Here is an 11,329-nt window from a genome sequence, read left to right as displayed (position 1 = left end):
ATATGATAAAATCACCTCCTGCGAACTTCTTGAAGAAAACACAGTGATCTGAGGTGGTCCTGTTGTAGCCATGGGTTGACATGAAGGACTCAAACTTCATGTACCATAATCTGGGAGCTTGTTTCAGGCCGTACAAGCTCTTCTTCAACCTGCATACAAGGTTCTCTTTTCCTTTGACTTTGAAACCTTCAGGTTGGTCCATGTAGATTTCTTTGTCTAAATCTCCATGCAGAAATGCAGTCTTCACATCAAGTTGCTCGATCTCCAGGTCCAAACTGGCAGCAATCGCGAGCACCACTCTGATTGAAGACATCTTCACCACTGGTGAGAAAATCTCTTCAAAATCAACACCCTTTTTCTGACTGAAACCCTTCACAACCAGTCTCGCCTTGTACCTTGGTTGTGAGCTATTCTCCTCAGCCTTTAATCTGTAGACCCACTTGTTTTTCAGCGATCTCTTGCCGGCTGGCAACTTCACTAAGTCATAGGTGTGATTTTCAACTAAGGAGTTCATCTCCTCCTTCATGGCTTCTAACCACTTCTCCTTTTGGTCATGCGCCATGGCTTCTACAAAACTCTGTGGCTCTCCTCCATCAGTGAGCATTACATACTCATGTGGGCTATATCTGGTAGAAGGTTGTCTTTCTCTGGTAGACCTTCTGACTGGAGGGACATCATCTTGTACAGGTGGAGTCTGATCGTCACCTGCTTCATCATCAACCGGATCACCATGCTCCGATTGGGTATCTCCCCCGTAATTCTGGAGTGTCGGTGAAGGAACTGGATCTAAGTTGACAGGAACTTCTGAATTAGATTCAGGCTTTTCCTTCGCATCATCAGGAACTTGATCTTCAAGGAATACAACATCCCTGCTTCTGATGACTTTCCTGTTAACTGGGTCCCATAATCTATAACCAAACTCTTCATGAGCGTATCCCAAGAAGATACATGGTTTGGTTTTATCATCAAGCTTGGATCTCTCATCTTTTGGAATGTGAACAAAAGCCCTGCAGCCAAACACTCTCAAGTGTTTATAAGACACGTCTTTCCCGGACCAAACTCTATCTGGAATGTCACCACCCAGAGGAGTTGATGGAGAAAGGTTGATCAAGTCAACTGCGGTCCTCATAGCTTCACCCCAAAAGGATTTTGGCAATTTGGAGTGCGACAGCATGCATTTGATTCTTTCACAAATTGTTCTGTTCATCCTTTCTGCCACGCCATTGTGTTAAGGGGTCTTTGGGACGCTTTTCTCAAGCTTGATACCATGGTTCCTGCAGTGTTGCTCAAACGGGCCTTGGTACTCACCGCCGTTGTCTGCACGAACACACTTCAGTTTCCTTCCCGTTTGTCTCTCGACTTTTGCTTGAAAATTCTTAAAGACCTCCAACGTTTGGTCTTTGGTTTTCAAAGCAAAACACCAGACTTTTCTCGAAAAATCGTCAATGAAAGTGATGAAATATAGTGCGCCACCAAGAGTTCTGTCTTTCATGTAGCACAAATCTGTGTGCACCAAATCAAGAGGTTGAGCTCTTCTTGAGGGAGAGAAGCTCTTGAATGCAACTCTGTGTTGTTTTCCGGCCAAACAATCAACACAGGTTTCCAAGTGCATTCCTTTTACCTCAGGGATGAGGCTTCTTCTAGCCAAGATCTCCAGACCTTTCTGGCTCAGATGCCCAAGCCTCTTATGCCATATCTCAATGGAGGAATTTTTGACGACTGCATTCACCTCTCCATTGGACAACGTTGCATGCATCATGTAGAGAGAATTTTGCTTTCTACCCTTTGCTGCAATTAGAGAGCCTTTGATTAGCTTCCATTTTCCTTCGCCGAAATGGTTGATGTAGCCATCATCGTCGAGCTTGCCAGTGGAAATAATATTGAGTCTGATATCAGGAACATGTCGGACATCTTTTAAGATAAGCTTACATCCAGTGTTAGTAAGCAGGACAATGTCTCCTATACCAGCAACTTCTGTCACACCATGATTGGCCATTCTGACTTTGCCAAAGCTGCCACCGGTGTAGGATGCAAACATATCACGATGTGGTGAAATGTGATATGATGCACCCGAATCAACGATCCAGTCTGTTTGTTGGCATGACGAACTCACAAGAGCATCATCGCAAACTACGACAACATCGCCATCAGTTGCAACTGCTGTTGTGTCATTCTCAGCTTTTTCATTATTTCCACGCGCTTGATCTCTTTTCTTCTTTCTGCAGTCTCTCTCATAGTGGTTTGGACCACCGCAATAATGGCATTTGAAGTCTTTTCTGGGTTTAGACTTCCCCCTGGATTTATCTCTCGAGTATTGAGAGCCTTTACTTTTACTTCTCCCTCGATTTCCATTTTCAGCAATCATCGCCTTTGTCTCAGAAGAACGTTCTTGATCTTTTCTTCTGGATTCTTCATTAAGAAGACAATCTTTGACCATCTGCAAGGTCAATGCTCCACCTGGAGCCGAGTTGCTGATTGACACTACAAGAGTGTCCCAACTGTCCGGCAATGAACTGAGTAGCAATAAAGCTACGACTTCATCATCAAGAGAAATCTTCATGTTGGTGGATTGGTTGATAAGACCCTGATATGCATTGAGGTGCTCCGTCATATTGGCACCCTCCGCATATCGCAAGCGAACGATTTTTCTGATGATGGAGGCTTTGTTTAAAGCATTTTTCCTTTCAAACATAGCTTCCATTTTCTTCCAAAGAACGTCAGCTTTTTCCTCATTAGCAAAATGATGAAAAATACTGTGTTCAATGAAGCGCCGGACGTAACCAACTGTTTTTCTGTGCATGATGAGCCATTCATCATCACTCATATCCTTTGGTTTGGAATCATCTCCATGTAAGGGCAAATAGAGATCCTTACAATAGAGAAGATCCAACATGCTTGGCTTCCAAATTGAGTAATTTGATCCGTTCAATTTGAACATACCACCAAGCGACGACGATTCCTCCATTTTTAATCCGCCTCAGAACCAAGGTGGCTCTGATACCACTTGTTGGGAAAAGTGGTGAATAAATATTCACGAGTGTCAAAATAAATGACACTTGCACAGCGGAACCAGGATAATTCTTTTCCCTCTTGCTGGATTACAAAATGGGATCCAAACCAAGAAAAATATTTGGTGCAAAATATAAGAAAATATGAGACAAGAATTTTTACGTGGAAAACCCAAATTGGAAAAAACCACAAGACCGTAGTCTAGAAATCTTCCACTATGTATATAGTAGGCTTACAAAATTCTCCCTACACAAAATAGGGGAAACACAAATCTCAAGTTTAATAACTTGGAAAACACAAGAGGACTGAGCTACTATTTTAAGAGAGATGAAAAATCCTATGATTTTTCCTCACAATTTTCTTCTCTCAAAAAGCACTCACCACACTCTCTCTTGTTTTGTCTCACACTTCTCGCACTTCTGCACACTCTCATTTGGCAGAATGAGCCTCAATTTATAGGAAATTTTGGGCCGTTGGTTGTTGAAGTTTGCTGCAAACTTCAGCAGCAATTGTTGAAGATAACTGCCGCAATTGGAGAAAAGGAATGGTAGGCTTGCAGCCAAAGTTGAGGCTGCTCAATTTCTTCCAAAGTAACTGTTGCAACACTATTCATCTACACCTTTGTCAAAAGTTGTAGGCTTGTGGGGCATTTCACATTGAGGTGGATTTACCTCAACAGATGTTTCTATTGTAGTTGAGAACAGATTTTTGAATTTTTATTTCTGAACCATGATTGTAATTAGCCAATTTTTTGGCAATAACCCAATTCGAATTCTTGGTGAATTGAAAAATGACGACAACCTTGGCTTTCGAATTCTGTACAATTTATGATTATTTTTAGTTATAGTAGCAGTAGAATGTTGAGGATGGGGGTCTGCAGTTAGGTGTTTGCGAGCATAGAGCATTGCTAATGAAGGTACACCTTTTAGTTAGTTACATTATTTATTAATCTTTTTTCTTGTGGACCATTGCTTCAACTTAAACAATCTGAAAAGTTGTTTCTATACTTTTTAGTATTTATGTGACCGCATGGAGCCTCGAATCCCTTGTGAACTAGTGTGTGATGAGATAGGAAAACTGGCATCCACCTCCCTAATGCGCTGTAATATTGGATCATTGGAGTCTGCAGTGAAGGTATGTGTCGTGTCTGTTCTTATATCTAGTTGTTCTTGTCGATGGGTTCGAGTCCTATAGCCCCTATAGCCCCTGATGTGGCTAAGCCTCGACTAGGCAAAATGAAGAGTTTATTTATCGTTATGACTGGTCGAGTGGTAGAACTTTTCTCTTTTCTACTTGCGAAATTGGGAGAGTGGATGAGTTCGCAAGATGTTCTAGAATGGCTATTCCTCACCATGTCTCCAATAGAATGGTATTGTCCTTCGGTCTTCTTTTTGAATACTTCACTTGTGAAATGCCGTTATTAGCTGTAGGACTGCTCAGATTTTTTGTTGAACATATCTTATAAGCTTCTAATTTTCTTTAAGCTTCTTTTTGTTTTCTGGCGTAAACTGCAGTCGTCGCTGATCTTGGCACCCAAAGCATATGATAAGAGGGAGTTCCGGTGCATTAGCTATTGTCACGACAATCACAGATGGCACCGATTCCGTAGGTGTTGATTCGCGTTGTCATAAATGAAATTAAAAGAAAAGTTGTAGCTATTGTCACAACAATCATGTTCTTGTTTCACTTTTTTTTCCCCTCAGTATTGATAGCTAACCATAGCTTATGGTTAGGAATGTATTTTACAGAAGCATACAAATATCTGATTTTGGAGAGTTGAATTCATAGTCTTTGGCTTATATATTTTTCTTCTTGTAAATATTGGCTTATATATTCGTCATATCACGTACAATCATCATATCCCATTTCTGCAACTAATATGCAAATGCATGAATAGCTCTGTTCAAAATAATGTTCAGAATATACAAATCTTTTTTTTGGTAAATAAAGAATTTTATTATCATTTGCGTGACAAAACAAGAACATTACAAACATCAATCTCATCAACTACTCTAGAGCTCAACTTTGTAGCATTCTCCTAAGTTTATCATTCCTACTACAACAAATAGCAATTTGAACTTGGCAAATGTGTATCAATACCTCCTCCAGGAGATGTGATAATAGCTGAGACTGATGGGCTTTTCGACAATTTATATAACAATGACATTACTGCTGTTGTAGTTCATGCTACGAGAGCTGGTTTAGGGCCTCAGGTAACTGCACAGAAAATAGCAACATTGGCACGGAAACGAGCACAGGACAAAAAAAGGCAGACTCATTTCTCTGCTGCAGCACAAGAAGCTGGTTTCTGCTATTATGGTGGGAAGCTTGATGACATCACTATGGTTGTTTCTTATATTGCCTTATACAAATCTTTACTAAATGCCAAATCACATTTAAGTTGGAAGCTAACATCCATGATACACCTTTCGATGAAGCATATAATGCTATAAGAAATCAAGGAATATAAAGTATTTGAATTCCCAACTCCATAAGCTATACTTAAGGAACCTAAAGCAACAACAGCAAAAAAAATGCTCAAGGTTCATCTATAGCTCTACTTCTTTAATAATTTTATTTTACTTTGGATTTTGTTATTTGAAACAGTGGTCTGCAACAACTCAAGATGATACACCAAAATCAAGATCAATGAAAGATAAATAAGCCCCACGTGCACAAAGTCTAATCCAAGAAAGATAATGCTACGTGAGAACACTAAAAATCATAAGCATCCATGATACAAATATTATAAATAAATATATGTAATATTCAATAAGCTGACCAAAAGCACCACCAAGCAGTATACAAGTTTCAAGACATTTCTAACTTTAATCACTCTTAAAGGGAAACTCAAAAATAATACTCCATAATTTATCATCTAAAAGAACAAAAAATTAGAAGGGAAATAGAAAACTGATCACAAATACACAAATGTAGAAAGCAGATGCCCTTCCACTCTTCTACACACATCAGATCAGTAAATCAAACATAAACTCATCTGATCTTAAATTATTCATTTTGCTGCGAGTTCTTTGTTCCTAAAGATCCAAAGTTAAGTGGTTGTTGTGCCTGTAATAAAAAAAATAAAATGAGAAACAGCAAAGATACTTGACATTCCCTTATAACAAAATAATGGTGTTATGAAAAAGAAATTACCAATAATAAGCTTGTCATGTTCATAGGAAATGAGAGTTCACCCAAACTTTGTTGGCTTGAACTTGCATAGAATTCCTTCATCAATAAATAAAATAATAAATTTAGATTGATTGTTAGTATATTAATAGGTAAACTTTTATTCACAATACTAAAGCAAACCTCAAATGTGTTGGGTCTTTGATATGGTATAGCAGATACAACTGAAGTAGTGTTAAGATTTTTTTCTCCACCCTATTTCACAATAAAAATAGTTTATAATTACACTATATATTTAGAAAAAAATCATATAAAAGTAAACAAATTTATATAAGCCAAACCTCAAAATTAGAAGATAACAATGGAGATGAACTTGTGGGAGCAATTGAAGGTAGGATTTTTCCTCCTCTTCCTCTTCTTTTCTGTGAAGCTTTCTCCAAGCCACCTCTTGGTCTCTTGCCTGAAGTTGTCTTGTGCTTCGATTTTATACCTTTGGCTCCAGAATTGTTTTTTTCTTTAGTATGTAGCTCATCCTCAGTCACTGAATGCTTGTCAAACTCTTTACCATGTACTTGGTTATCAGTTGATTTTATACTTTGCAACCTGTCATCCACTATATCAAACATCTTCAAAATTCCATCTTTCACAAGTCTATATGTGTCTTCATTCTCTGATGCTTTTGTAACCAATTGAACATACAATCCACACAATTCTTTATATCGCACATTCTGAAGCATTTTTGGATCTAAGTTGCAGGTGTTAAGATTCGAATCTCCAATAAATCCAACTTTTGCTTTCCGCGTCCACCTTTTTAGGATATATTCTCCTGGGATATTCGTAATGCTTTTCATTGTGAATACCTTCAAAATATGAGAACATAAAATCCCGGCAAATTCAAATTTTCTGCAACTACAATTAGCCTTTCCACTCGATGAATCAAATGCAACTATATGGTGATGGCTCTTGTTATAAGGAGTAATTTTGTAACTCACTTGTAATCCCCCATCATCAGAGCATTCCACACTACAATCATGAGCTTTATACCACTCTTGTTCAAAGATTTTGTATACCTCAGGGGTATAAATGCCTGCTGCCTGCTTTAAAATCTGAACAGGATACGTCAAATGTGGAACACTTGTACTTGCTTTAAAATCGGCTTTTATCTCCTCATATCGACGGTCATCAAGAAGTCTCTGGAAGTGCTTAAAAAATTCTAGAAACTTGTGCTTGTAATTTACATATCTCTTAACAACACTGTTCACACTCTCACTCCTTTGGGTGGTAGTCATGTCAGCACAAAACATTTGTCGTCCATAGACTAAAGCCCATTTTTCCTTCAAATTAAACAAACGCTTCAACCAATCATTTTCTTTAAGTGCATACTTATCCAACATTCGGTCCCATGCTGCAATAAACTCATCTTCTTCTTCAAAATCATAAACACATGCTCCAAAGTCTTTAGCGAAGTCTTTGAACTGGGAAAAGACACTACTCAAATGAATTGCAGCATTTTGAAAAATGTGCTAAAGACATAAACGATGATGAGTTTCAGGCCATATAGAAGCTAACGCCTTAGCCATTGCTGCATCTTGATCTGTCAAAATAGTTATCGGTCTTTTCTCACGCATAGCTCTAGTGAATGTATCAAACAACCACTCAAATGTCAAAGCCGTTTCATCGTATAACAGTGCAGCTCCAAAAATCACAGTTTGTTTGTGATGATTTACACCTACAAATAATGCAATGGGACGACCTTCATTATTTTTCCTGTAGGTTGTATCAAAACAAACCACATCACCGAAATTTGAGTAATCTGCTTTCATCTTTGCATCAGACCAAAAAATATTAGTTATCAAATCATCTTCATCAACTTGAATGGCATAGAAAAAATTTGGATCATCAAATTGCATCTTCTGCAAATATTCTAATACTCCTCCTGTATCCCCTATTCTTGTATCTCTTGTTCTTTTGGATCGCAAATAGTTTCTGTAATCTAGAGGAATGAAGCCCAAATTCTCTCTTCCCCCTACTTGTCTCACCATAAGATCATGGGATGCTTTAGGTGTGATGCCAACATCATTTGCATTTGAATTTGTAATGCTGCAGAAGGAGCAATCTTTCTGTGACATCTATGTAGGTGTGTTTTATTCGGACTTGAGAGATAATGATTATGGTCTTCAACAAACTGAACCACACGAAACTTTCCAGTTTCTCGACTGCTAACTTTCATTTTAGCTTGACAATCAAATCTAGTCTCTGGACGAATCTTCTTCACATAAATATCATGCTTCTCATTCATCCTTTTTCCTTGAGCACTACAACAAAAAATTCTGTCCACTAACTGACCAAATTTGTCATTATGACTTTTGCTCTTTCTTATACCAAAACCCACACGTTTTGAATACTTTAAATAAAAGTCATAAGCTTCTTGTTCAGTGTCAAAGCTCATCCCAATTTTTGGAATATCTTCCACGTTGAACATACTTGTAGCAATGGCCAACTGATTATTGTTCTGGTCATCAATCTTATCATTGACATGCTGAATATGTTCTTCATTAACATCTTCAAAACTCAAGCGACGACAAGATATTGATTCACTTTCCATGGTAATGTTTGCTTTGGCCTTCAAAAAAAATAATGTAACAAAAAGTATTATATGAAGTTAAGCAGAACATTGTAATAAATATTCAATATATATATATACACACATTCTACTGCTGACTGTAACTAAAAACAACCAGCCCCCTGTTCTCGACTTTACCCTGTTCTGGCAAAAAAATGACTATTTACAATAGTTTAAAAGTCATGTACTCATGTTATATTTACAAAACCATTGAAATATCTTAGCAAATGCAGATAATGAAGATTAATTCCTAATGCCTTACGTCTATCTTTTGTAAGGTCCCTAGGCTAAGTAGGCTAGCTACATGAGAACATAACAGTGAGCCTATTTGATTTAAAACAAAGCACAATTTTAGTATTTAGTGAATAGAATATCATGACAGTGAAACCTTCGTGCATCTAAGAAACCCACAGCAACCAAACCATTACCATCCTAGGTTCCTGCTACCAGATATAATACCTACTATCATTTCATGCTCTTATCCCTTAATATTTTGTCGTTTCTTTTGAATTTTGATGATAATTATTAACACAAACATGTTTACGACATAAGTCTCCTATTTAGAATTCATTAAATCACAATTCGTTTTTCCATCACTAGATCAGCTGCAGACGATATATGTACCTTATCATATTTGATTTAAACTTGGATTGACTTTTTTTAGTTATAAAACAGTGTGGTGATTTTCACCATTATTCCTTGATTGTGATGCTTAATTGCAACAGTTTAATTATCATTTCACCGTTATTCCTTGATATATGTTACCTTCGTGCATCCAAAGCCAACGTGTTTTCTTGACTCAACCAACGCCCCATCCTCAACATTCTACTGCTGCTATAACTAAAAATAATCATAAATTGTACAGAATTCGAAAGCCAAGGTTGTCATCAATTTTCAATTCACCAAGAATTCGAATTGGGTTATTGCCAAAACATTGACTAATTACAATCATGGTTCAGAAATAAAAGTTCAAAAATCTGTTCTCAACTATTATAAAAACATCAAAACTCACTGGCGTGATTTCGATTGTCGTCTCCGTCGGCGTGCCGCAAAAATAATTGGCGAGAGAAAAGAGTTGGAGAAAGATATTAAAACTAAATTCAGAGTAGGAGAACGAATGAATTGGGACGAGAAAGAATATCTGATTTCCATGGCTTGATGATTTTCGCCGGAAATTCGGAAAATTTCCTTCGAATCCAGTTGAAGCATATCTATCCGTGAATGGAGAAGATTCGCCAAGCCGTTAAGCCAAGCCGAATTTTCAGACGCAAATATATGTATTTTAAAGTTATACTTAAAACTACGTAGTTTTATTAATGGGACATGGAGTGGGACACAATTTATGGTACACTGGATCTCATCCGATTGAATATATATCACAAAAATCAATTTAATTAGTATAAATTAGACCACATTTAATCAATAGATTAAATATTCAAATAAAATGAAAATGCAATCCACATTTAATCAGATTACTACAGTGAAAGACGCTTGTGTTTCTTTTCGATTTGTTTTGCATATGTCCACCAAAACCCAAAACAATTTGCCTTTTGATATCAAACTATTTCGAACGTTTGAATAGTGTTTAATGAACATAACATGTGGAGGATCCTCCGAAAAAAAAAAAAAGATACGCGTGGAGGAACACAAGATAAGAACAACGAAGGCTTGGCAAGCACTGGTACACAAGAAAAGACACATGAGACGGAGAAGGAAGGCTTGGAAAAATTCTATTAATTGGTTTTTGATGTTCTATACAATAGTTATTATGTTCATCACAAACCATAGTATGTTCTACTAAATTCCCAGAAATCATTCGTGAGATGATACAAGAGAAGAAGAAGGAAGGTTCAACGACTTGTGAACTCAATCCAGTTCGTGCTTAAGTTGTAAAATGTTCAGATTTTTAGTCATAATGTTCAACAAAATTATAAAGAAAAAAAAAACATGTGAACTGTGAAATCGAAATAAAGATCACTAAATTGGAAAACAACAAAGATCATTAAATCGGAAAACAAGACATATGAAAATAATAAAACAATGAAAAATGATTAATATAATTTAATCATATGTTAGATAATATAGTATTAAATTTTGTTGAACGATGGCGCATTATATTGAACACTATAAATGAAGTGTGTTGAACGTCAGCTTATATCTATGGCGCAGTATATTGACAAAGTTTGAACTGTGTTGAACGTTGGCTTATATCTCGTTGAACTATGGCGCATTATATTGAACACCAAATATGTAATTGAAGGAGGTCGATGTTTACCATATAATCTTGGTACCTGACTACATAATGTACAAAATATAAAGAATCATAAATCAAATACAGATGTCAAGTTCAGTTTTGTAACGGCATTCGAATTGATCTATACAAAAAATCTTTGAGATATCACATACCTTAATTAAGGAGATTTGTTGAGATATATTAGCTGTAGGACCGTTTAATGAAAAATAGAGAATTATAACTAACTAGCCTTTCTCTAATTTATAATCAACTAGTAACTTACCCGTCGAATTTCGACGGGAATCTATTAAAACATAAATTTTTGTAATTAT

General features: G+C 36.8%; 1 protein-coding gene across 2 annotated transcripts; it reads right to left on the bottom strand.

Annotated features, from left to right (window-relative positions):
* Positions 1–4,962: 4,962 nt before the first annotated feature.
* On the bottom strand, positions 4,963–10,130 carry LOC131021415 (protein FAR1-RELATED SEQUENCE 1-like). 2 transcript variants are annotated; one of them, XM_057950601.1, is made up of 5 exons: positions 9,777–10,130; positions 6,483–8,764; positions 6,325–6,396; positions 6,166–6,240; positions 4,963–6,078 (listed from the first exon to the last, which is right to left on the bottom strand). In XM_057950601.1, the coding sequence occupies exons 2-5, from the start codon at positions 7,533–7,535 to the stop codon at positions 6,019–6,021; spliced, it is 1,260 nt and encodes a 419-aa protein (XP_057806584.1). In that variant the 5' UTR covers positions 7,536–8,764; positions 9,777–10,130; the 3' UTR covers positions 4,963–6,018. The 2 variants fall into 2 exon arrangements, 1 of the variants encoding a protein (XP_057806584.1); XR_009100941.1 differs by having other exon boundaries at positions 5,613–6,078; positions 8,547–8,764.
* Between the last annotated feature and the right edge of the window lie 1,199 nt (positions 10,131–11,329).

The sequence above is a fragment of the Salvia miltiorrhiza genome, chromosome 4, assembly GCF_028751815.1.
Source record: "Salvia miltiorrhiza cultivar Shanhuang (shh) chromosome 4, IMPLAD_Smil_shh, whole genome shotgun sequence".
NCBI lineage: Eukaryota > Viridiplantae > Streptophyta > Magnoliopsida > Lamiales > Lamiaceae > Salvia > Salvia miltiorrhiza.
Note: the sequence above shows the minus strand (reverse complement) of the source record. Positions and strands in the feature narration are given on the sequence as shown.